The 27093-nt window shown below is 50.8% G+C and overlaps 2 protein-coding genes across 3 annotated transcripts in view; one reads left to right on the forward strand and one right to left on the reverse strand.

Annotated features, from left to right (window-relative positions):
• Positions 1–27093, reverse strand: part of LOC120383476 (zinc finger protein 271-like) — an 88460-nt gene that overhangs the window by 17946 nt on the left and 43421 nt on the right. The gene's annotated exons all lie outside the window — the stretch shown is intronic.
• Positions 19–22845, forward strand: LOC120382892 (zinc finger protein 501-like). Of its 2 annotated transcripts, XM_039500353.1 has the most exons (4): positions 19–70; positions 1079–1192; positions 2197–3477; positions 20924–22845. In XM_039500353.1, the coding sequence occupies exons 1-4, from the start codon at positions 37–39 to the stop codon at positions 21931–21933; spliced, it is 2439 nt and encodes an 812-aa protein (XP_039356287.1). In that variant the 5' UTR covers positions 19–36; the 3' UTR covers positions 21934–22845. The 2 variants fall into 2 exon arrangements, with proteins under 2 accessions (XP_039356287.1, XP_039356286.1); XM_039500352.1 differs by lacking the exon at positions 20924–22845 and having other exon boundaries at positions 2200–5476.

The following is a 27093-nucleotide window of genomic DNA, read 5'->3' on the forward strand; positions in this document are numbered from 1 at the left end:
CTGGACCCCGCTCAGAGAGCCCTCTACAGGGACGTCATGCAGGAGAACTACGAGACGGTGACCTCGCTGGGTAAGGGATTCCCTTCGCCTCGGTTATGAAAATCCGTAGGGACTGTTTTTTGGCTTTTGCTCATGCTCTTCGCTGGTGGCCTAGATTTAGAGCAAGAAAAATGCTGAAAGCTCTAGAAAACATGACCTATGAGGGAAGACTGAAAAAATTGGGTTTTTTTTAGTCTGGAGAAGAGAAGACTGAGAGGGGACATGATCTCAGTTTTCAGGTACATAAAAGGTTGTTACAAGGAGGAGGGAGAAACATTGTTCTCCTTAACCTCTGAGGACAGGACAAGAAGCAATGGGCTTAAATTGCAGCAAGGGAGGTTTAGGTTGGACATTAGGAAAAAATTCCTAACTGTTAGGATGGTTAAGCACTGGAATAAATTGCCTAGGGAGGTTGTGGAATCTCCATTATTTGGGATTTTTAAGAGCAAGTTAGACAAACCCCTGTCAGGGATGGTCTAGATAATACTTAGTCCTGCCAGGAGTGCAGGGGACTGGACTAGATGACCTCTCGAGGTTCCCTTCCAGTCCTATGATTTCAGAGGATTGGATCCCTTATTCCCGAGATCCAGCGCTAGGTAGAAATTCATCTCCGGATCTTCTTCCACAGAACAGAAGGCTCAGTAGCCCAATGGAGATGCTAATTCATCCCCTTGCAAAGGGGCAAAGTCTTGTATTTACCAGTCAGTATTAAGTCTCTTACACACAGTCCCCGTTCCACTCCATTCCTGGGGCTAGCTCCCTCCATGGGGAAGCTTTAGAAAGAGGCAGGGGATTTAGATCTGAGTCAGCAGGTCCCACCGAGTGCACAGCTCCTGAAAACTCCCAACGGAGGGCGCAACACATCCCGGTCTGCCTGTCCCAAGGGGGCTTGGTCACCACGTCCCGGTCCCTTCACGTTCCACATCCACGCAGCACAGCGCGGGGCCAGATTAAGATCAGGGAATGTTCTTTATAACAAATCCTCTCCCAGTGCCTGACACGCCCTGATCTCGCCTGATTTCACCCCCTGCCCCAGCAGGATTTCCCCTTCCCAAACCTGAACTGATCGCCCAGCTGCAACGAGGGGAAGAGCCGTGGGTGCCCGATCTCAACAGCTCTGCGGAAAGCGAGATCCCAAGAGGTGCCCGTGCAGGTGAGTTATCAGTGAAACTGACACGGGAACCGTCTCGTGAGCGAAGGATAAAAGCCAAGACTCCCAAGACTGTGCTGTGAGCGACTCCCCCAGTTCTGTCTCATCTCACCCAGTTCAAGGTGGGAGTAGCAGGTGTCTTGGGCAATTCTCAAGACTTGCCACCCTTCCTGACTGACAGCCAGCAGAGGTCCCTGCCTGGCTTTCATACTGCATGCAGATGTGGTCGCCCCGTCTCAAAAAAGATATATTGGAATTGGAAAAGGATCAGAAAAGGGCAACAAAAATGATGAGGGGTATGGAACTGCCTCCGTATGAGCAGCGATTAATAAGACTGCGACTTTTCAGCTTGGAAACGAGACATCTAAGGGGGGATGTGATAGAGGTCTATAAAATCACGACGGGTGTGGAGAAAGTAAATAAGGACGTGTTATTTACTCCTTCTCATAGCCCAGGAACTAGGGGTCACCCAATGAAATGACTAGGCAGCTGGTTGAAAACAGACAAAAGGAAGTATTTCTTCACTCAATACACAGTCAACCTGTGAAACTCTCTGCCAGAGGATGTTGTGAGGGCCAAGACTATCACAGGGTTCAAAAAGGAACTAGATAAATTCATGGAGGACAGGTCCATCAATGACTATTAGCCAGGATGGGCAGGGATGGTGTCCCTACCTCTGTTTGCCAGAAGCTGGGAATGGGGGACAGGGGATGGATCACTTGACGATGATTTGTTCTGTTCATTCCATCTAGGGCACCTGGCACTGGCCACTGTCAGAAGACAGGACACGGGGCTAGATGGGCCTTTGGTCTGACCCAGTGTGGCCGTGCTTATGTTTTTATGTTCTTTATTTCTCCCTGTGTGTTTGGATGGGAAGTGAAAGCAGAATTGTATTTTTCAATGTCTCCAACTGTTACTGTGCCATGTTTCCTCTCTCCGCTGTTCCCCTGTCTTTCCTTTCACTCCACCATTGGGAATGACTTCTGCCTCGATTCTCTCTGTCTCAGCAGGTGATGAGACGGTGAGTCAGAATGAGGAGAATCCACAGCTGGAAGGTCCTGAGCAGGTGGAACCGCATGAGATGTTCTCAGAGAGATCCAAAGGGAACATTTCTCAGAACAGGGAGCAGGAAAAAACCTGGGAGAGTCAGTGCATGTCAGAAAGGCAGCTGGGAATCCAGCCAGGGGAGAAAGCAGACAGATCCATTTTTTGTGGGGGAGGATTCAAGGATCTTAAGGAAACCGCAGCCCAGCAGAGAATCCGCCTGGGAGAGAGAAAAAACAGTTGCACGGCCTGTGGGAAAAGCTTCAGCCGGCGCTCAAACTTTATTTCCCATCAGCGAATTCACACCGGAGAGAGACCCTATACGTGCTTGGAGTGTGGGAAAAGTTTCATTCAAAGCACACAGCTGATCAGGCATCAGAGAGTGCACACAGGAGAGAAGCCCTATAAATGCCTCCAGTGCGGGAAAAGTTTCAATCAGAATTCACACCTCATTAGACACGAGAGGGTGCACCGGGGAGAGAAATTGTATAAATGCCCCGAGTGCGGGAAAAGCTTCCATCAGAGTTCGAGTCTTACCTCACATCAGAGAATCCACACCGGGCAGACGCCCTTCGAATGCCTGGAGTGTGGGAGAAGTTTCGATTGGCGCTCACGGCTTATTGCGCATCAGAGAATTCACACAGGAGAGAGACCATATAAGTGCCCGGAGTGTGGGAAATGTTTCATTCACAGCTCAGATCTTCTTTCCCATCAGAGAATCCACACAGGAGACAGACCCTATAAATGCCCCCAGTGCGGGAAAAGCTTCAATCACAGCTCCGATCTTCTTTCCCACCAGAGAAACCACACGGGAGAAAAACCCTACAAATGCCAGGACTGCGGGAAAAGCTTTAATCGGAGCGCTCACCTGTTTAGACACCAGAGACTGCACACGGGGGAGGAATCTTATAAATGCCCCAACTGTGGGGAAAGCTTCAGTCAGATCTCAGATCTTATTTCACATCAGAGAAGCCATACGAGTGAGAAATCCTATGAATGCCTCGACTGCGGGGAAAGGTTAAGTGATAGATCGGCCCTTAATAGACATCGCCGAACCCACACAGGGGAGAAACCCCATAAATGCCTCGACTGTGGGAAAAGTTTTGATTGGAGCTCGAACCTCATTGTGCATCGGAGAATTCACACGGGAGAGAAACCCTATAAATGCCCAGAGTGCGGGAAAAGCTTCAATCGGAACTCGCACCTCATCCGACATCAGAGACTCCACACGGGAGAGAAGCCTTGAACGTGTCCGCTCTGCATTCAGAACGCACCACTGCCGGGGACTGATTTCTATGGCGCTCCATCGTGGGCAGCCTCGAAAAGCCTAGAAGCCTAAGAATCCCACCGCAGCCTGAGCAGCAGCAGCCTCCCAGGGCTCGTCTGGACTTGGGAAGCGGGTTAGCGTTAGCTAGCATGACCCCAACTCCGACCAAACCTCCCCCATGGTTCCTAGTGTCGGCCGACTCGGAGTGTCTCATTTGTATGGTTCCTCCCCTCCCCCCCTATTAGCCAAGTGATTGTGAGTCCCTGAGTTCCCCCTTCAGAGACAGATTGGCTTCTTCCCGGTCGTTCTGAGGATGCCCAATGCCGTTCTGAAGAGCTGCCATTTCTTGGTACCTTTTTCCTTTTATAAAACGTAAGTGAGTAGAGAGCTGGAGCAGAGAGAGAAAAATGTGTCCTCACAGCCTCCGTGTTACTCAAGTGGACAGGGTGAGCGGGGGATTCCCTCCTTCCCCCCTCCATTGTCACAGTCCCCCTTGACGCAGCAGACATGAAGAGTTTATCCTTCCCCGTTCTCCCGCTCCACTTCCCCCAGTGTCTCGTGCCACAGTGCTGTCAGCTCTCCATGCTCAGGAGTCACACCTTGACTTGTTTGAGCCCCGATCAGACCGATGAAGGCTGGAGAGGCACGTGTCAGAGACCTGCAGGGAGAATTTGAAGGAATTCCCAAGCCAGCGTGGCTGTTCTGAGCTTAAATCCAGGTGCCAAGCTGTTGGTAAAAGGCTAGATCCTCAAAGGGACTTTGGCATGTTAAGTTCCTAAATCCCAACACCTAGGCACCACTGAGCGCCTCAAAAGCCCGGCTTGGCTACTGCCTAACCCTGCAGGTGCCTGCATTCCCTAGGGGCCTAAACTCCTGCCTGTAAAGTCCTCTGGGCAGCTAAGTTTCAAGAGGTCATCTACGCCCTCCCCCCTTGTGAGGCAGGAGAAGGCTGTGATCCCTAGCCTGAATCACAGACAAAACCTTGAGGAGAGAGTGGGTGACGAGCCGGGAAATCCATGAACAATTTACAAATGCTCTGTGAGGTTCTGATCTTTCCATGTGCATCTGTGTCAAACTGCAAACCCCATTTTCAATCGCCAGGCTGATCTCTACCGTCCCACCATCTTCCGACCTCCATCCTGACCTAGAATTCCATACGGGTTGCTGGCATGGGGCTAACAATGGAGAGCCGTTAACCTTTCACCACTCGCCATCCACGCAGGTCAAGAGAGAGCAGCTAAGCAAGGCCAAGCTGTTTTTATAGGCCGATCAGGGAGGATCGCTTGGCAACAAAGTCACCTGGCGAGCATCTGCGGTGGCCTGGGGAGCGTGTCATTTGATTTGGGGAGGGGTAAACATTATAAAAGAGCAGGAGTTGCTTCTTCTTCAGGGCCGTTTAGCTCAAGAGGAGGGGGAAGTCCAGCGTGTAGGAGCCTGATGAGGCAGGGAATCTGCTTCCATACTTGCACACAGGTGGTCCCCTCAAAGGCCCCCCAAGGACAGGATGAACTACTGAGGGGCACTGCTCTGAGAATGCTGCTTGTGTTCTGTATGGTCACGTGTGCTTTAGCTGTTAAGTAAAAGAGCAATGGTGTTCCCCGTGCAAAGCGTGTGTGTGTGTGTGTGTTACATGTAAGCGTGTGTGTGTGTTACATTTTTATCGTAAATGTTGATTTCACTGGACACACACAAATAGATGTAAAATAGTTCCATAGAAAACAACCTGAAATTTACGAATAGGCAAAGTAAGAAAAACGCTGCTTGAGAAACTTATAGAGTCCAAATCCTGGTATTTAGACCTTTTCAATGAGGCTTATTTCAAAAGCGCTAGGGAACGACTAGTAAAAACAGGTACGATTGGTCGATGTAAGGATACGTATTCTGTGTATTCTGGTGTGGAATGCTGACAATTTGTGGTTTAATGGTTTATAAAAGTTTGAATGTTTTGACTCTTGACGCATATGGTCATTAAATAATTGTCGGACCTTTCATCTGTGCCAGTTATTCCTGCTACTGTGAAATTGCAGTTTTCCTGCAACTGTTGAAAATTTTAAAAGATAAAAATCTAAAAAAAAAAAAAGCGTCAAAATAAACATTGCTATTAACTGGTGAAATTATGAAAAAGTAAAAATCAGATTCTGCCTAGAGTAGTTATATGCCTCACAACTACTACATGGCCCCTTGAAGAGGTAGCCGAGAAGTATCACACCTTGGGGTGGATTTCTGGGTCAGGTTGCGTTTAACCGAAGAGGTGCGGGGTGGGGGGGGGGGTCTGAAAGATCAGCACTGAGCCAAGGGGCTAGCAGCTGGACCGTGGGTTCCAGTTCTCAGGAGGGGGTGCTAGACACAGGGTCTGTGACCTGACAGTGTGCCTCAGGAACCCAGGAGTGGGGCAGTGGCTGGATTCTGTTTCGGCTTCAGAGAGGCTTAAAACATCTGAGGACCCAGCTGGGTTCCCTCACAGCACTTTAGAGACCGAGCCCTTGACTTGGACCTGTGACCAAGGGATCACAGGACTTCTGCTATTTTGCAAAGATCTGTAGCTCTACATCATAATGATTATAATCAATTCTCATGCTTCAGGGCTTCAGCGGGTCACCTGGCAGGGGTCAGGAGGGAATTTATTCCCCTTGATGCACAATTGGCTTGATATTTTCTGTGTTCCCGACCACTACCACCTTCCTCTGAGGCATCAGAGATCAATCATGACTGGAGACGGGACACTGGACAGGATGGATCAGTGCTCTCAGGTGGTACAAAACCTTTCTAGATTCTCTTGCTCAGGGTTATGCTGATTGCCAGATTTGGCATTGGAAGGGAATTTTTCCCCAGATTAAATTAGCTGTGACCTGGGGAAGAGGGGGAGGGGTTCATCTTCCTCTGTACCATGGAGCATGAATCTCCTGCTGTGATCACCTGGACATATTACACCAGTATCAGCTGCAATTTTTGAAGCAGTTTACATAGGCATGTCAATTTCAGTGCATTCTGAAAATTCAAAGCCGCTATTCTAGGGAGAACTGTATCTCTGGAACCCCTTCACCAAAAGACTCCTCGTTTGCACCCCTCACTCATTAAACCAGGGCAACCCCATTGGGGTCGCTGGGCTACAATCTCCTCTCGTGCACCCTGTAGCAAATCAGTGTAATCCTACCAAAGTCACCATGGTGGAATTGCCTCTCTTACCTCATTTCAATCAGGAGTCCCTGGAACAGTCAGCCGCAGAGCGAAGCTCCTGTGAGTGGTGAATCGGGGGGAAAAGTCCCAGGGGCTCCTACAGAAATGTCTGACTATTGGAAAGGCAACAAGTGATATCAGAGATGGAAGGAAAAGGGAAGAAGGGAGTAGTGGGGTGGAGGTGGTAATTCATTTAAAAAAATCTAACCCTATTGCTGCCCCAGAGACACACCAGCAGGTCCCACCGAATTCCACCGAGATGGGGGAATCTCCCCAGCAGTGATGTGCAGTGATCTTAGTGTACTTACCACTGAGCTGGGCACCTTGATTCTGGCACGGCCTAGCTGGGTGTGCTCAAACGCGTCACTTTGATAATGGTCTTCAAATTGAGTAAAAAGAACAGGAGTACTTGTGGCACCTTAGGCCTTGTCTACACTACAAGACTATTTCGAATCAACTTAGTTCGAATTTGTGGATTCGACCTTATGAAGTCGAATTTGTGTATCCATACTAAATACACTAATTCGAATTTCTGAGTCCACATTCACGGGGCCAGCGTCGACTTTGGAAGCGGTGCACTGTGGGAAGCTATCCCACAGTTCCCGCAGTCCCCGCTGCCCATTGGAATGCTGGGTAGAGCCCCCAATGCCTGCTGGGGGGAGAAATGTGTCGAGGGTGGTTTTGGGTAAGTGTCGTCATTGAACCGTCAATCACAACCTCCCTCCCTCCCTCCTTGAAAGCGCCTGCGGGCAATCTGTTCGTGCACTTTTCTGGTCAGTGACAGCGCGGACGCCACAGCACTGCAAGCATGGAGCCCGCTGCGATCATCGCCGTTTTCTCCTCCTCGCACTTTATCGTCCACCTCTTCCACAGTCAGCTGCTGAGAAATTGGGCTACTTTTCAATGGTGCTGCAAGCACTGGGGGACCATAGGGGACGTTTTACAAACATCAACGTCGGGTGGCCGGGCAAGGTTCATGATGCGTGTGTTTTCAGGAACTGTGGGCTGCTCAGACGCCTGCAGGAAGGTAGTTTCTTCCCGGACCATGAAATAACTGTTGTGGATGTGCAGATGCCTATAGTCATCCTCGGGGACCCAGCCTGCCCGCTAATGCACTTGCTCATGAAGCCCTATACAGGCGCCTGGGACAGCGACAAGGAACTCTTCAAATACCAGCGAGCAGCGTGACCTGTGACTGTTCAGTTTCTTTACAGAGAAGCTGAACCTGCCCCTGTTTCTTTACCCAGTTACTGTTGACTCTCCTCTTCGGTTACATACCCCGTTCACCCCTTACCCCCACTTCCAGCACACGTGTAAAAATAAAATACATGTCCCATTATTACTTAACAAAGGTTTCTTTATTCATGACTTTTCGTGAAAGGGTTGAAACTGGGACGCAGGCTGTGCTGGGTAGGGTGTGCGGTGATGTAAAGACCGCCTCTAAACTCAAGGAATGACAGGCTCCTGCTCCTAGAGCGGTCCGCAGTGCCGGAATGCTTCTTTCAACGGAGCCTGCCATCCCTCTTTATGGAATTCTGTGTGCGGGCGGATATGTGACCTTGTGGTGGAGGAGGACGGATACAGATTCCTCAGCTGCGTGACTCAGTGGTCCAGGACAAGGACCGCTGTATAAGATCTGTAACCGCCCACCCCCGCTGCAAAGTCACATCTCCCCCGCCCACACAGATCCTGGAAACCACCTCCAAAAACCGACCAGGGTGCCTACTGACTGCACCGTGTGTGTGACCCGCTGCTGATCCTGCCCCCGTGTCTGTACCCTGGGAAAGGTGACTGTCCTATGCAATTAACCACCCCCTTCCCCACGCCCCCCATTCAAACACAGTCTTCTTTGAAAAAACATAACGGAAACAGTAATTAACAGCAAAGCATTTTTATTAATTAAATAGACATGTAGGGGATGGGACTGGGATTGGGACTACTGTGAGTCTGGAAGTGAAGGACTTCGGCAAATGTAGGGTATGAGAGCTTTTGGGTACTTGAGCACTGTGCTGTGGTGCAGTGACAGTATTCACGTCCCCGGCCGCCCCTCCTCCTGATTATTTTCGATGAGGGGGGTATGGGACTCTGTGGCAGGGGAGTGCGGTTGCAGATACACTGCAGGGTGTCTGTCCTCCTGCGGTCCTGCAGAACATCCACAAGGCGCCTGAGCGTGTCCGTTTGCTCCCTCACTAGTCCAAGCAGCGTTTCAGTCGCCTGCTTGTCTTCCTCACGCCACCTCTCCTCCCGTTCGCTGTGTGAGCGCTGGCACAGAGAGACGCTCTCCCTCCACTGGCTCTGCTGGTCCGCCTCTGCTAGGTAGCAGCCCATACGTTCCTCGAACATCTTGTCCCTTGTCTTTTTCTTTCGCCGCCTAATCTTTGCCAGCCTCTGCGAGGGGGATGCTGTGGCAGGTCTGGAGACAGTGGAAGCTGTGAGATGGGAAACAGGGAGTGAATTCCTTGCAAAGATACATTTTGGCGAACAATTAACTGAGTCTAGGCTGTCTCTGTGAATTCTGGGTTGAGATCCCTGTGCCTGCTGAGGCACAAATCATTTTCGCGGTGGATTCTGGGTAAATGTCGCCAGTCATTCCTTCCTCCGGGAAAGCAACGGCAGACAATCATTTCAAGCCCGTTTTCCAAGAATTGCCCTGGCATACGCCATAGCGTGGCAACCATGGACACTGTTTTGCCTCTTGTGTATGTCACCGTATGTGTACTAGATGCCGCTGACAGAGGCGGGCCAGCAGCGCTACACAGCAGCATGCTTTTGCTTTTGCATGACAGCAGAGATGGTTACCAGCCATATTGTACCATCAACCATACCATAAATTGGTAATAAGATGGTAATAAGATGGGCATGGTTACCTGTCCTTTTGCACTGCACCATTTGCTGCTGTCATAAGTGCCCCTGGCCGAGCAGCCAGGGGCGCAAAAGCAAAAACTGGGAATGACTCCCTGAGTCAATCCCTCCTTTTTGGTATCTAAAAATAGAATCAGTCCTGCCTAGATTATGGGCAAGTGTACTAGAGAACCACTGTATCATAGAACCAGAGAGCACAGCTGCTCTGTGTCCGATCCTGCATAAATTATGAGCTGTATGCTATTCACAGGGGGTGCTCCTGCAACAACACCACCTGTTCATTCCGTTCTTACCCCAGCCTTCCTGGGCTACCATAGCAGTGTCCCCCCACTTGTGTCATGAAGTAATAAAGAATGCAGGAATAAGACACAGTGACTTGTTTGTGAGAAATGACTGGAAGGAAGCCTCCAGCTGCAATGATAGTCCAGGCAGGACATTAAGGAGTGTGGATGAAGGAGCCCATCATCCCTCTGCTAGTCCAGGGGCAATTGAATCTTTTATTTACAATGAAGGGTGGGGGCTGATGGAGCTCAGCCCCCTGTTGCAATGATGAGGACAGTTACCAGCCATATTGTACCATCAGCCATCAAAAATTAGGGACAGGCGCCCTTGATCGACCTTACTGATACTAGTCGGCATGGTTACCAGCCCTTTTTCACTGCCCCATGTGCCAAGAGGCTGATGATGAGGACGGATTTCCATCTTTTTGTACCATCAGCCATCCATAGCGTGGGGGGAGCAAGGATGTTGGTGTTGAGTGCTGCACCATCGCGTCTATCTGCAGCATTCAGTAAAGATAGGGTGACATGTAAAAGACTCAACAGAGGATTGTTTTCACTTCTGGTGGTGGGTGGGGTGTGTGCGCAAATTGCCGAACTATGCCCTGACCCACCGCAGACACTGTGTTTGGCCCTAGAAGCATTTGGAGCTCATCCAAGAATGCAAATACTTTTCGGAGACAGCAGGAACTGTGGGATACCTTGCGTCCTCATTCCCCCTTCCCTCCATGAGCGTCCATTATATTCTTTGGCTTTCCGTTACGCTCGTCACGCAGCTGCGTGCTGAGTCTCTGCTACGCTGTCTGTCCGTAGATTTTTTAAAAATACTTTGGACCAGGCGTAAAATTACAGTAATTACCCTAATTAGATGCAGGAGTCTCCGAGCGAGATCACCCTGAGGAGGGTCACTGAAGGAGATAGAGAGCGCATGCTGCGTGAAAGCCAGCACAAACCAGGGCCCTATGCAGCCGTGCTCGGGGAGGCAATGCTCCCTGAGTACCTCATGAAAGCCTGGCGCGGAAAACTGTGCTACCACGGAGCACCCAATAAGGCAGCTCTCCCCAGGAACCTCCTGCTGATGCTTTTCGATTAACGCAAGGAGAGCTTCGTGGAGATCTCCAAGGATGATTTCTGTTCTATCCCCATATCTAGAGAGACCTCCTTTTCACACAGTTAAGATTCCTGTTATATTAAGAATAAAAGTTAACATGGTTACAGCACTTACCGACTGCTCCTTCCCCTGATTCAGGGTCCGGGTTAATGGCCAGGGAGGGTTGTTGGGGGATCTCCGTGACGGTGATGAATAGATCCTGGCTGTCAGGGAAACCAGCGTTGTAAGCGCTCTCGCCTGCCTCGTCCTCCACAAACCCTTCCTCATCTTCCCCGTCCGCGAACATCACCGAGGAACTGGCCGTCGACACTGTCCCATCGTCAGAGTCCACGGTCACTGGTGGGGCAGTGGTGGCAGGCTCCGTAGCGTCCGTTTGCCACTTTGATTTTTTGGTAGCCTTGTCTGGGGTCCTTGATTTTCACACGGTGCTGCGTTGCATCCCGCCTGTATCCTCTGTCTCTCATGGCTTTGGAGACCTTCTCATAGGTCTTCGCATTCCCTGTTTTGGAGCGCAGCTCCGAAAGCACAGACTCCTCGCCCCACACACCGATCAGAGTTCCCAGTCAGTCTATGCTGGGTCCCTCTTTCTATTCACAGATAACATGAACTCCTCTGCTGGAGAGCTCTGCAGCGTTGCAGGTGCTGCGGAGCTCGCCCCGATGTCCAGCCAGGACGTCAGATTCAAAGTGCCCAGACAGGAAAATGAATTCAAATTTTCCCGGGTCATTTCCTCTGTGGCTGGTCAGAGAATCCAAGCTCGGACTGCTGTCCAGAGCGTCAACAGAGTGGTGCACTGTGGGATAGCTCCCGGAGCTACTAAGTTCGATTTGCATCCACACCTAGCCTAATTCGAGCTAGCCATGTCGAATTTAGCGTTACTCCACCTGCCGGGGTGGAGTACCAAATTCGAACTAAAGAGCCCTCTAGTTCGAATTAAATGGCTTCCTGGTGTGGACGGTTGAGCGGTTAGTTCGAATTAACGCTGCTAAATTCGAATTAAAGTCCTAGTGTAGACCAGGCCTTAGAGACTAACAAATTTAGTACTCCTGCTCTTTTTGCAGCTACAGACGAACACGGCTGCTACTCACCTTCAAATTTAGTATTTCTCTGTGCGCGATCAATATAAATCCCCTCTCATCTTCCTTCACTTCTGTCTTCTAGGTAATTATCTAGTAGACCAATATATAATATAATTAATTAATTAACAGATATAATAGAAACGGCTCTGATGTCACCTGTTTTCTTTCCAATAGTCAAGTATTGCTGTAGGACTCCTCAGGTTTTTTTCTCCTTTTCTCACTTATTGAATTTAAATATAAAATCCCATCAGGTTTTGATTGATTGCTGTTGATGTATGAATTATTTGCATGAATATTATTTTCCTCCTATAATATCTACTATTTACATTGAACGTTTATTGAAGCACAGAAAATCTCGGAATTAAATCAAGCGTTTATAGCAAAACTCTGGTTGAGTGATCATGCAAACCAAACAATTAGACTTTATTCAAGTTTTTTTTTTAGTTAAATGGGGGTTTAATAACTTTTTATTAATACCCTTTCTTTGCTGGAAAGGAAAGGTTCATTTTACTTTTTGTTTTGATGGGTGAAGGCCATTTACTTTATGTTTAACAAAAATACAGACAAGGCAAAGGAGAGAGGGTAGAAAAGAGCAGTGAAACAGGGCTTGTGTTTTCAGCACACCAGACTGCTGGGGGGTTATGAATGAATGCTTCAGCTGGCAAATTGGGCATAACACCTGCTGCTTGGACTCTGGTTTATGTTGTGATCAAACACATTATTTGATTGAATTCTTCTTTTTTTTAGTCAAAGGAGGTTTGGATGAATCATAGAATATCAGGGTTGGAAGGGACCTCAGGAGATCATCTAGTCCAACCCCCTGCTCAGAGCAGGACCAATCCCCCCTGACAGATTTTTATCCCAGTTCCCTAGGTGGCTGGCCCCCCCTGAAGGATTGAACTCACAAGCCTGGATTTAGTAGGCCAATGCTCAAGCCACTGAGCTATCCCTCCCCCCTACAGGAGACTGGAGACTGAGAGACAGGTGTGTGGGTCAGTGTGTGAAATCATCCCTCTACCCCCCCTCCTCCTTTCCACGCTACCTGGACATGGAGGCTTCTGTGCATGAATCCTCCTTAAAGCTGGGAGAGGCTGCTCCTCCCAAGCAACGGCACAATGGGTGTATGGTTATCATAGGGTGACCAGATGTCCCGATTTTATAGGGACAGTCCTGATTTCTGGGTCTTTTTCTTATATAGGTGTCTATTACCCCCCACCCATCCTGATTTTTCACATTTGCTGTCTGGTCACCCTGGGCTATCAGGGGTGATGGAACAATCTGTACAGTGGGGGGGCTGAGAGCCATTGAACCAGACTGTAACCCTGGATATGATGGAAACCACTTCAAGCTGCGGGGGGGGGAGAGTGGCCCCCCCTAGTTCTAGCGCCTATGATCGCTAGGACCCAGGAGGAGCTGGGGAGGGAGCCATCGCTGGAGTCATGCTGTCCCAGCAGCAGGAAGTGAATTGCACTGGCTACAATAGGGCTTTGTAGCTGGGTGAATTCCAGGTTCCATTGTCCCTTTGCAAGATCCCCGAGCCCTGGCGGCTGGTGCTGAGAGCCCGGAGCCCTGGCTGCAGCCGGGAGAGGGGAATCTCCAGCAGGGCCCTTCCCGCTGCTCCCACCCCAGGAGCCTCTCCCAGGGCAGAGCCCCCAGCCTGGCCAGGACCCCCCTTCCCAGGCCCCAGCTCCCAGAGAGGGCACCGCTGGGAGTGAAGGTAAGAGAGACCTTCCCATTGCACCGTAACAGGGACCAATGCTTCCCTCAAGCCCTGTCTGCAGGTTCAGGGGCAGGAGGCTCTTGCTGGCTGGCTGCTCTCAGGCCTGGAGAGTGTTGGGGTTTTTAGTTAGTTGAGTGGGATGCTCAGCTCCAGCTGTTTTATTAATCGCAGCTCCTTTGGAGTGTGCTGCTGGGGGGTGTCCTTTGGCACCCTGGAATTTTCCCACCCTCGCTCGCAACCGGGGCAATCCGTGTGCGTGGCAGCCTTGCCAACTCTCCGGATTGTGCTCCGAGTCTTGGGTGATCAAGCCCCTGCCCCTGGAGTCGAGTGGAGATGTGATGATTGCAGCCTTCATTCTTGAAGAAAAAGTAAGTAGCTACCCTGCGTGGCCGGGGACCCCACTGCACCCCAGCGGCTCGACAAGCAGAAAGCAAATAAAAATCCCTACTTTTGCCACGATCTCATGATTTTAAAGCCGATCGCATGATTTCTCGGGAGCCCGACTCGTGATTTTTGAACATTTGGGGTTGGCAAGCCCGGAGCGTGTTGCACAACCCCTGCAGGTGAGATCCCCAATGGGTGCAAACAAAATCAATGGAGCTACGGCGGCTTCACACCAGCTAGGGATCTGGCTTGAAAAGTGTGTATTAACACGCCTATTTGAGTGCTGTCTTTGGGTTTCTTCAGAGTCAGCAAATGACACACACAGACACGGCTTATACACACACAGACACGGCTTATATCGCTATTGCCTGTAAGAGCGCCATTAGAAGAATGCTACCAAGGTAGCTAAGTCCAGCACTCACAGTTAGGCAGTGCCAGAATCAAGGAAGGACTCACGACCATGTCAATTCTGCTCTGTAGACGAGCAGACTCACCCCCGTGGCGCCTCCTGCTGGTGACTTCTGGGAATTAGCTCAATTCAGCTCTGGAGCGCCCTCTGCAGGCCAAGCAGCAAAGAATCCTGTGGCACCTTATAGACTAACAGACGTTTTGCAGCATGAGCTTTCGTGGGTGAATACCCACTTCTTCGGATGCAAGACCTCTGCAGGCCAGTGATCCACCTGTCCTCTGGCCCCCCATGTCCCTCCCTGGACCCAGTGCCCTTTTACTTGGGGTGCTGCTCCCTAGCAGTAATCCCCTCAGTTTTAGGGTCTTCCCTCCCCAGGGAACCCCACCCACTATTCCCACCTCATCTCAGTATAAGGCTACTGCCAGTCATTGTCTAGCCCCACGCCCTGGGGCAGACTGCAGCAACAGCCACTCATCACTGGCAAGGAGGGTTTGGACCTGTTGCCTTGGCCTACCCCTGGGCTGCCCTCTGCAACCCCCAGTATCTGTTAGCCCAATGCTAGGCCGCAGCCTGGGGCTTTCCAGGCTGGAGCTCCCCAGCTCCTCTGCCTTTCCCCAGCCCTGCTCCACCCAGGTACCCTGTCTCTAGCTCCCTGCAGCCAGGCCCTTCTCCCTTTGCAAACAGAGAGAGACTCTTGTCTGCCCCTGGCTTCTCCGCCTTTACAGGGCCAGCTGAGTCTGTCTGGGGCGTGGCCCCAGCTGCAGCCACTTCCCCCAATCAGCCCAGCCTAAAAGCTGCTTTCTCCAGCCACAGCCCCATCCCAGGGCTGTTTTTAATCCTGTCAGGGCAGGAGCAGGGTACGATCCCTGCCACATGCTCACATACGTGTGGGCAGAACGGCCAGTCCAATACTGTGGGCCAGGACACAGTTCGGGGTGCACCGCCCGTTTGCCCTGCTCTTAGTAAATCAAGCGCTTTGTAAATCTTTAACTCCACCTGACTCCTGTCAGCTTGTTCAGTTTGATACAAAATCGTGTTGGCCCTGTTGGAACCCCACATTTGACTGTCCACTGGTTGTTTTTTTTTTGCAAGGGTAGTTTTACTAAAACCGTTCGGTTTCAGAGATCTGGCAGCATTTCTCGGCGTGCAGACGGCTCGGGATTTCTCTCATTACCCTTGCTGGCATTAAAAGGAAAAAGGAACATGGACCTGGTGTATTTACAGCATCTATAGTTCAGATCAGCGGACCCCAAACTTTTGAGTGTCACGGCCCCCTTACCCCTGTCTGTGCCCCACCCCCCGCCCCCTCCTGCCTCCCTCCAGAGCTGGGGCCAGGAGTGGGGCTGTGGCTCCGGGGAGGGGGGGACACAGACAGGGGTAAGGGAGCCCAGGCTGGGGCCACAGCTGGGGGTGGGTCTGGGACTAGGAGCGGGTCTGCAGCTACGGGCCGAGGCTGGAGGTGGGAGTGGAGCCGCAGCCGGGCTGCGGTGGGGGCCAGCAGCCAGGCCCATGGCCAGGTGCCATTCCACTCCCGGCCTCACCCCCGGCCTTGGCCCGGGAACGGAGCCGTGGCCATCGGCTGAGGCTGGGGGCTGCAGTGTACAGAACAGGGCAGAACAGATCCACTCTTATCTTCTCCTCCCAGCTTCTAGCAGTCAGAGATTTAGGGTCACCCAGAGCACGAGGTTGCATCCGTGACCATCTTGGCTAATAGTCACCGGTGGACCTATCCTCCATGAACTTATCCGGTTCTTTTTTTGAACCCAGTTCTACTTTGGGCCTTTACAACATCCCCCGGCGAGGAGTTCCAGCAGGCGCGTTTCCGCAGTGGCAGCAATTCAGCAGCAGTTTCTATGTTTAGCTGTCCGCGGCAGCTTCAGCTAAACATAGAAGCTGCCACCGAGTTGCCGCCGCCGCGGAAACGCACGTGCCGCCCTAAGGGCACAGGGACTGCCCCCGCCGTCCACAGCGGCAATTCGGCGCGCTGCTTGGGGGCAAAACAACAGGCCCCTTGCAGAATGCCGCCCCAAGCACCAGCTTGGAATGCTGGTGCCTGGAGCCGGCCCTGACTGGCTGACCAGTTCAGCGCAGCTAAAAGATGCCAGGTAATATGTCTCTGAGAAGCCAAGAAGTCACTGATCATTCATCTTGCAAGATGTGTGTATGGTCAACCCGCAATGGATTATATAGATCCGCTGAAATCATGACGGGGAAATGTGTTTAAAAGGCATGCCAGGGGGAGCTGATAAACTTTTTTTTTCCAGCGACAAAGGAATGCGGATCTGCCTGCTTAAATGTGTCTCCCATGTACATGGAGCAAGGTGTGTCTACAGACAAAGAAAAGCACATGTGCATGCCAGGCTGATAAAGGCATGAGGAGAGCAGAGAGAGAGAGAGAGAGAGAGAGAGAGAGAGAGAGAGTGTGTGTGTGTGTGTGTGTGTGTGTGTGTGAGAGAGAGAGAGAGAGAGATCACTTAACACAGTGGTTCTCAGCCTTTGCTGGTTACTGTCCCCCTTTCAGGAGGCTGCTTTGTCTTGCTTCACCTCACTTACAAACGACTTGCTTACAAAATTAGACCTAAAAATACAAAAGTGTCACAGCTACTAGTACTGAAAAATTGCATCCTGTCTCATTTTTACCATGTAATTATAAAATAAATCAGCTGGAATATAAATATTGTCCTTACGTTTCAGTGTATAGTCTATGGAGCAGTGTAAACACGTCAGTGTCTGTCTGAAATTTTAGTTTGTGCTGAGTTCACTAGTGCTTTTTATGCAGCCTGCTGTAAAACTAGGCAACTATCTAGATGAGTTGATGTCCCCCCGGAAGACCTCTGCGTACCCCCCACACCTGGTTGAAAACTACTCTTAATCTCAACAGGAGATGGAGGCGGCACCTTCCTGCCTCTTGAAGTGGGGTTAAGGAACTTTCTTCCGGGAGAGAGCAGGACACTGCAGGGAGTCAGTGTTGGGGAAATTCGGGAGTGGCAGGGATTTTGGGGGGTCATTCTGCCAGCAGAACGGGCTGTGGCCTCTGTAGGTTTAGAAATAATCAGGGGTTCAATCGGGTGAGGAAAGCAGAATGGTCAACCCCAAATGTTCAAAAACCATGAGTCAGGCTTTCCCAGAATCATGTGATTGTCTGTAAAATCATGAGATCGTGTAAAAATAAGAGATTTTTATTTGCCTTCTGCATTTGGGGCCTTTCGGGTGCACTGGGGTCACACGCTGAAGCTTTCTCTACAGCCACGAGGGCTAGAAACTTGCCTTTTTCTTTAAGAATGAAGGCAGAAATGATCACCTATTCACTTGACTCCAGGAGCTGGGGATTTAAGGAAAACAATAATGCTCATGAGACTCATGACAAAAGCCTGAGAGTTGGCAACACTGCGAAAGCCGGGATGTGACTGCAAGACTTGTTTCCTGGCTGCGAGCCACAGCGACATAACATTTAAGGCACCCAGAGTTGCAGAGCAGGGGTGACAAAACCCCTTAATGGTCTGGGCTGAACCCCCAAATTGCCACAGTGAGGAGCAGAGAGAGGACAAGTCAGTTCCTGCCTCTTCCGAGTCCCTGTGCTGCTGTGGGGACTCTGCTCTTGTGGGGGGGAATCCCCCGCAGTGGGCCTGTTGATTCTGCTCTTTTCTAGCGTTGGTTACAGTGACTCTGTAACAGGGAGGGTTTAAAACTGGCTGGGTGGGTTTAGTCCTGGTAGAAGGGGCCGGGTCTGCACTGGGATAAAGTGACCCAGCGTTTTCCCAGCACGACAGAGTCTACAATGTAGGGAAAGAGCCTTGTGGTGGGGGTGGGGGTGTGAAATAGACAAAAGCTCCTTCTGAAAGCTCCCCAGTCGCTCCTCTCGCCTCAACAGGCTGCAGAATAACTACCATGTCTCACTCCAGATTGTCCCATCAGACCATGAAACAGGGACGGGAAACGGCGGGAGCGGAACCTGCTCGGGAAAGGGATTTGAAGGGAGGTCGCTCCCAAAGGAGGAGGGCAGAAAATACCACCTGTGGAGAGAGGACAGGCACAGTATGTCACTGACATACTGGGACTCCTCAGCCTGGGGCTGGAGGTTTAGATCAGGGCCATTGGAAGAGAGTAGAAGCTCCTGCATCTCTACGACAGGGAACAACCCCCCTACCCAAGGCTGGAGACGTTTACCGACTCCCAGTGCCGGAGCCAGAAACTTCTAGCCAGAAGCAGACAGTGGTGAGGTACAGGCGAGATGTCCCATCCTAGAGACCCAGCTCCTAGGAAGGTAAGGGGTTGGGATTTCTCTCCCTGGACCCAGTTTGGGGGTGGCATTTCCCGTATCGCCCTCTGGCTGGTAGGAATGTGACGAACATGAAGGTCCCTGCTCTCCTCCATCTGCTGGGATGGGAGGGACAAGGCGCTCTCACCTTCTCCCCACCCTGACACCTCCTGGCTGCTCTGAGCAGGGTGGGGGTGGGATTCTCCTACTCTGCCCACCCACCCCACCCCCGAGCTTCCATTTTATCGGCCCTCCTCCCCTGTGACTAGCAGGATTATGGCTGGGGCAGCAGGTGCTGAGTGGGGGACTCTTGTTGTTTCAGATGCCGGTGACCTTCGAGGAGGTGGCTGTGTATTTCACCCAGGGGCAGGGGGCTCTGCTGGACCCCGCTCAGAGAGCCCTCTACAGGGACGTCATGCAGGAGAACTACGAGACGGTGACCTCGCTGGGTAAGGGATTCCCGTCCCCTCGGTTATTAAAGCCACACGATCCGTAAGGTGCCTAGTTCAGCTTCTGCTCAGGTTCTTTCCAGGGCACTTAGATTTTAGGAGAATGGGCTGCACAAGTCCCCAGATCCAGTGAGACAGAGACTTTCAACTCCACACCCCTCCCACGTGATGGGGGAGGCAGAAACACAACAGAGATGCTAAGTCGTCCCTATCCCCACAGCTTTCAAGAAGGGGGCAGAAGCTTGTATTTGCCTGCCTGTGTTATTTCTCCCTGTCTCCATAGGTGCTGGAACTAGGGGTGCTGGTGGTGCTGTCGCACCCCCTGGCTTGAAGTGGTTTCCATTATATCCAGGGTTTACAGTTTGGTTCCATGGCTCTCAGCCCCCCGCCCACTATAAAAATTGTTCCAGCCCCCCTGCCTGTCCCACTCCCTTCCTGGGCCTAGCTCCACCCCTGGGCAGGGCTCTGGCCTCTGTAGGTTTAGACATAGGCCTGTTTGCTCACATTGCAGTGCTGGAAGGGGATGACTAGAGCTTCCTGTTCTAACTGGACAGGCTCCTGTCTCTGCCGTTGGTATCAAAACATTGGGAGTGGAGGAGACTGAGGTCGCTATTTCCTTCACAAATCAAAGGCAAAAGCCCAGCTCCAGCTCCCTGGTGCACCAGCCGTGGCTGAAGAGGCTTGACACCAGAGCTGTGTCTGCATCATGAAGTCCCCCCACCCCGAGTGCACAGATCCTGGAAACTCCCACAGAACAGCCCATCCCCCCAACAGACGTCTGCCTCACACATCAGGCCTCAGTGACTGCGTTCCCAGTTGTTCAGATTCCAGTGCAGCGCGGGGCCAGGTTAAAATCAGGGATTGTTCTTTGTGACAAATACTCTCCCAATGCCTGGCACGCCCTGATCTCGCCTGATTTCCCCTCTCCCCGCCCCATAGCAGGATTCCCCCTTCCCAAACCTGAGCTGATCGCCCGGCTGGAGCGCGGGGAAGAGCCGTGGGTCCCGGATCTCCAGGCCTGCGAGGGAAGGGAGAGCCCGAGAGGTGCCTGCACAGGTGAGGAATCGATGAAACGAGCACAAAGCACCCGGGGAGTGAAGGAAAAAGCCAGGACTCCCATAAATGTCCTGTGAGCGAGAGCCCTCAGTTCTGCCTCCTCTCACCCAGGTCAGGGCTATAGCCAGCAGGTGCCATGTCCCCCTAGCAGGTGTCATTCACAGCTTCACACCCACCCTGGGTTCCAGCTGGCAGGAGTTCCCTCCCTGACTTTACTTCCCCCTGGCTGTTTGGCTGGGATGTGGGGACAGCATTGAATTTCTCAGTCTTCCTTCTAGTTATTGTGTTGTTAAACCTCTTCTCTATTCTCCTGTTGTTTCTCTCTGGCACTGGGAATGACTCCTGTCTGGATCCTCTCTCTCTGTCCCAGCAGGTGATGGGATGGTGACTGAAAACGTGGAGGAGAATCTGCAGCAGGAAGCTCCTGAGCAAGTGGAACCACGTGAGACAATATTGGAAAGATCTGAAGAGGATTTTACCCATGAGCGGCGAAAAGCCTGGGGAAATGGGCACAAGCCAGAGAGGCAGCTGGGAACCCATCCAGGGCAGGAAGTGGGTAAATCCACTGATCATGGGGGAGTTTGCAAAGACCCCAAGGAAACCACAGCCCAGCAGAGAATCCCATCAGGAGTGAGAGACAACACATGCTCCGAGTGTGGGAAAAGCTTCAATCGGAGCTCAAACCTTATTTCACATCAGAAACTCCATGCTGGAGACAGGCCTTTTAAATGCCTTGAGTGTGGGAGAAGTTTTAATCAGCGAGAGCACCTCCTTAGGCATCAGAGGCTCCACACGGGAGAAAAGCCCTATAAATGCCTGGAGTGCGGGAAAAGCTTCATTCAGAGCTCACATCTGATTAGACACCAAAGAGTCCACACGGGCGAGCGACCCTATATGTGCCCGGAATGTGGGAAAATGTTTCGTGACGGCTCAGCCTTTATTAACCATCAGCGAATCCACACGGGAGTTAAACCCCACAAATGCCTCGACTGCGGGAAAAGCTTCATTCAGAGCTCCCAGCTTATTACACACCAAAGAGTCCACACGGGCGAGCGACCCTACAAGTGCCCGGAATGTGGGAAAATGTTTGGTGACGGCTCAGTTCTTATTAACCATCGGAGAATCCACACAGGAGTTAAACCCCACAAATGCCTCGACTGTGGGAAAAGCTTCAATCGGAGATCAACCCTGGTTAGACACCAGAGAACCCACACGGGAGAGAGACCCTTTATATGCCTGGAGTGCGGGAAAAAGTTTAGTGACAGTTCAGCCCTCATTGTGCATCAGAGACTCCACACTGGGGATAAACCCTTTAAATGCTCTGACTGTGGGAAAAGTTTCATTCTGATCTCACGGCTCCTTGCACATCAGAGAATCCACATGTGCGAGAACCCCTATAAATGCCTCGAGTGTGGGAAAAAGTTTAGTGACAACTCAAACCTTATCATGCATCAGATTAGCCACACCGGAGAGAGACCCTACAAATGCCTGGTCTGTGGGAAAAGCTTCAGTCACAGCTCAGATCTTATTAGACATCACAGAACCCACACTGGAGAGAGACCGTATAAGTGTCTGGACTGTGGGAAAAGCTTCAGTCAGAACTCAAATCTTCTTATACATCAAAGACTGCACAAAGGAAAAAACCCTTGACTATGGTGGAACTTTCCATTGGGGCTTTGAGCATACAGTGCATCAGCAAATCCACACAGGGAAGAAACCTCTTACATGTCCTCAGAGTGGAAATGATTCCAGTGAAGCAAAGAGCATATTGGATCTCAGAGATTCCACACAGGAGAGAAATTCTCCCTGTGGCCTTTTTTTTTTTTTTTAAAGTATCCATTTCCTAGTTCCTACACACACTAGTGGCCTTTGGCTCTTAGGGATATTTGCCCGGAACATGAACATCTTTCCTGTGAAAATGTTTTTTTAAGAATATTTTTATGATCAATCACAACAAAAGGCCAAAAAACTCAAAATTTTTCACCAAAAGGGATCTTAAGAAAGAAAGAAAGAAAGAAAGAAAATTTACTTTTGGGAGGACTAAAATGGAATTATTCAGCTTCTTGACTGTCCACCTGCTAGGCTCTTGTCAATTTCACATTCTCACAATTGAATTGGTTGGTCCTGTAGGTCGTGCTCTGTGCGCTATCCAACTTTTTAAGAGCCAAATGGCTTTTCAGGTTTCCTGTCCATCTGAGAACATATCCAGGGAGTAGAATCTCATTTTGGCCACCTTTAGAAACTGGAAAGGCAGGTGTGGAAACTGAGGCTGGGTCAGTTGTAACAGGGATTAATTCCCCATTAGAACAGAAGGGGTGAAGTAAACGCTGTAGAAACAACAGACAATCCTCAAGAGCCATTAAAAGCAGTGTCTCCCAGGCGGCTGAAAGGAAAGAATGCAGGGAGAGCAAGGCTCACAGGAGATTTGGGGCTGGGCTACACTAGCGGGAGGGTTCGAACTAAGATACACAACTTCAGCTACACTATTTGCGTAGTCAAAGCATCTTAGTTCCACTTACCTGGCCGTCCTCACGGCGGTGAGTCGACTGCCGCAGCTCCCCCGTCAACTCCACTTTCTCCTCCTGCCGAGGTGGAGTACAAGTGTCGATTCGCAGATCGATTTATTGCGTCCAGACGAGACATGATAAATTGATCCCCGATACATCAAACACTACCTGCCGATCTGGCGTGTAGTATAGACATACCCTTGGATGGCATATAGTTGATTTGGGTGGTGATGTGCAGATGTCCTGACTGTGTAAATAGTTACGCTTTTGTAAGTTGTTACGTTATTTCTTTCCTTTCTCTCTGGGCGATAAAGTCACTCCAGGTAGCACCCTTTTAAACTCAGAAAGATTTGGTTGGAGTGTAGCTGATAGGGATGATGATGTGAAAACATCCTGACGGGAAACAAAAAAACAAAACACTATGTAAATTGTTCAGTGTGTATAATTTGTAATTTGTGACATGAGTTCTTGCTAGATGGGAGATCAGTCATTCACTGTGTCAACATCTTAGGCCTGGTGTACCCTTAAAAGTTATGTCAACGTAGCTACATCCGTCAGGGGAGTGAAAAATTCACCCCCCCTGCACAATATAGCTAGACCAACCAAGCCCCCTGTGTAGATGCAACACTGTCGATGGAAGAACACTTCTGTTGACATAGCAACTAACCCCTTCCATCAGTGTAGGTTGCATCTACACAATGGGCTTATACTGGTGCCAGTATGGTCTCTGTAGTGTAGACATACCCTCAAATTCCATCAGGACGATGAGTGGAGCTGAATGGGGGCTGTTGTTATGCTGGAAAGTGTTAATGGCTGACATGAATCACAGATCTCCTTAAGGCTGGCGGCTGTGCTAACTACCCCTCTTTCTGGCTAAATGGAAGGAAGAATTAAGCCCCGTTCTGTAATAGGAGGCCGCCGCTCAGCGCAGAAGGGCACATGGCAACGCCTGAGCAGAGGTAAGCCGTGTGGACTGGGGTTGTTTGCAGAGATGCGTGTGCTAGAGAAGAAAAGCCAGCAGAAAGCAGGAGAAACTGTTGAGAGTGGCTCGGAGAAGGAAAAGGGCCTGAATTCCCCAAAGGAGTTAGGCTCCTTGGTCCCTGGTTAGGTGCCAAATCCCAGTTTCGGGACCACTACGATGCACAAAACTCCTGCTCTAGCCCAGTGGGTTCCTAGTGTCACTTGGCATCTAAGTTTTTGCAGTTCAGTTTCCCTCAGTGCCCATCTTTTTGCCTTGTAGCATCATCGAGCCCTGCTGCCTAGAAGAGGTTAGACGGGTCGGACCATTTACACAGCCCTGTTTAATACCATTAGTGGTAGGAAACAGGGTCAGACAGAACACTTTCCATGCAGGCTGATCCGAGCATTCCATCATGAACTAGTCTCAGAATGGCGGTGAATTTTTCTGGACAACCAAACTTACATACTAGTTGTCCAAGTCCAGGTCTCCTGATTGTGTCAAGTGCTTTAGCCAGGTTGATGAAGATAGTGTGAACGTCCTGGTGCTGTTCTCTGCATTTCTCTTGCATCTGATGAGCTACAAATACCACATCTCTCGTTGGCCTGAAACCACGTGGTGACTCTGAGAGCACGTGGTTGACAATCAAAGAGTACTTTGGCCAGCGGTGGAAAATAATGAGATAACATGATAGCTGCCACAGTCGGACTTTTCACCTTGCCTCTTGTATATGGTGACAATGGTGGTGTCTTTAAAATCTTGTGGTATATCTTCAGTATTTCATATATTGAGAGAGAATCCAGGCAGTTGCCTTAGCAAGGTCTGGCGTCCATATTTAAATATATTTCTGCAGGAATGCCATCAGATGCGCGGGATCCCTGAAGTTCTTCATGGCACTGATTGCAGTGCTGACTTCGTCAAGGGACAGGGCTGCGTGCATGTTGTAATTACATGTTGACTGACCCACTACTCTAATTAGTGCCTCACCTGTAACGTTAGATGGTGGGTTCAAAAGGTCACCGAAACGCTGTTTCCACCTCTGAAGGATTTCTCCTTTGTCAGTGATCGGTGTTAGGCCGTCCACACTCTTCTAAGGCACTGTGGGTCGTGTGTGTAGGACCATATACAACTTTCAAAGCAGCATAAAAGTCTTTAGTCTTTTAACAGGTGGCATAGCCCTGGATTTCATCTGCCTTGGCAGTCCACCACTGATCCTGCATGTCTCTAAACTTAGATCGGGGGTCCTGATGCAGACTCCTGTATGTTATTACTGTGCCTAGAGGGACATGGGATGCAAGAATTCGACAGTGCATCTCATGTTGTTTAATGAGCAGGGGCGGCTCCAGGCACCAACGGTCCAAGCGCATACCGGGGGCGGCATGCCGCAGGGGGTGCTCTGCTGGTCTACCGGGGGCGGCATGCCTGTGGAGAGTCCACTGGTCCCGGCGGCTTCGGTGGACCTCCCGCAGGCGTGCCTGCGGAGGGTCCGCTGGTCCCGCAGCTTCAGCAGACCCTCCATGCTTGGGGCGGCGAAATGTCTAGAGCCGCCCCTGTTAATGAGTAGCTGTTAGATGTCTGGGTCATTCTTGCTGAACCCATCTTGGTGACATCGTTTTGGCAAGAGTGGCTTGATATACAGTGTCTCAAAAAGAGTGGCCCATTCGCTATGTACATTAGATTAATAGATTCTAGGACTGGAAGGGACCTCGAGAGGTCATTGAGTCCAGTCCCCTGCCCTCATGGGGCACTAACAGTCAGACAGAGCTGCTCTGATGTTGTTGCAGAGTGACACTCGGGTAGCTTCACCTTGTCATCACTTTACACTGAGCTATCTGACTGGTATAGTTCAGTGTTTCTCAAATGCGGCCACTGTGGCCGCACGTGGCCACCAGGGGCTTTTCTTGCAGCCACAGACTTCTGGGTGGTGATGGGGTATATGTGTAAAGCAGCAGCCCCTCCCCTGGGGCTGCCAGCAGCGGTTGGGCCCTGGCCGCCCCAGGAGACGGAAAAGGTGGAGGAGCAGACAGCCGATGTGTGTTCCCCACGTTCCCAGTGGTGGTGGGATTCAGCCCTGGGGTGGTGGGTGGCAGGCTCCACCCATGGGGCTTTGGGCTCCATTCCCTGGCTGTGGGGTGATGGGCTCTGGCCCCGAGCTCACCCTCCCCAATCACTCCTGGCCCCCGATTTACTTGATGACTTGCAATGCACTGGTCATATTACCAACAAAAATTTGGAGCCTATCAGGCCATGGTCTGTCCTGTAGATCTTATTGCTGGGTGATGAAGTAGTTGATAAGATGCCATTGTTTGGATCTTGGGTGAATCCATGATGTTATCTTTATGTCGGGTAGGTGGAGAAAGGTATCTGTGAGCGCTAGTTGTCGTTTGACGCACTCACTGATTAGCAGAGATCCATTGCTATTCTCTTTCCGAGTCCCATGCTGTCCAAGGGTGTGTTGCCAGGTTACTCATTACTTCCATCCCTTGCTTTGAGCTCCAGCAGGGTCCTGCCTCTTGAAGCCGGGGCAATGAACTTTGAGAGAAGACGTTTCAAAGGTTTACTGCACTATAAAGAGAGGGGCAGAGGACCCCGAAGTTATCATTCACCCGAGGAAGCAAGCCTCGGACTTTGTGGGGATCCCAATGAAAAGCTAGTCAGCCATTGCTGGAACAGGATGACTGGTGGGGAAACTACCTTGAACAAAGCCGGTAACTTGTTAAGTTAGATCTTTGCTATTTGAAAGCGTATCTTTTACTTTTGGTCGTTTGTAACCCTTTATCCTTGGATTCACTGAAAATCTCTCTCTCTTTAATTAAATAAACTGGTTTTACTTTTTTATCTAAACCAACCCAGTGTTGTGATTGCGTTGAAGCGATTGTTAACTCCAGGCAAGATAACCAGCTGTTGTTTCTCTTTCTTTAAAGGAGCAGCGAACGTCCTCTCTTTTCTGTGAGTGTACAGTGATAGGGGCAGAGGTGGGTTAAGATTTACTGGGGCCCTGGGCACAAAGAACATTTCCCCTCCCCCCATCTCCTGCCGTGGGGCCCCGCCCCCCTGCTCCTCCCCTTCCTCCCAATACCTCACCTCCTGGCCTGGCCAGAAGCTGGGCCGGTCAGATGTTCCCGATCAGTTGTGATCTGGGATCCCAGACTGGGCAGCTGCTGCCCCCCGAGCAGGGTCTGTGCCGGGGAGAAACCTTCATCCAAGCCCCCTCTGTGCCTAGGCCAGGTGGGGACTTTCTCCGGCAGCTGGAACCAGTCCCTTCGGGAAGCCTGGGGCTCTGCTGATACCAACTCCTAAGCCAGAGCCTGCAGCTGATGGAGAGACTTGGGGGAAAGGGCTGTG

Source organism: Mauremys reevesii, linkage group 15 (assembly GCF_016161935.1).
Source record: "Mauremys reevesii isolate NIE-2019 linkage group 15, ASM1616193v1, whole genome shotgun sequence".
Lineage (NCBI taxonomy): Eukaryota > Metazoa > Chordata > Testudines > Geoemydidae > Mauremys > Mauremys reevesii.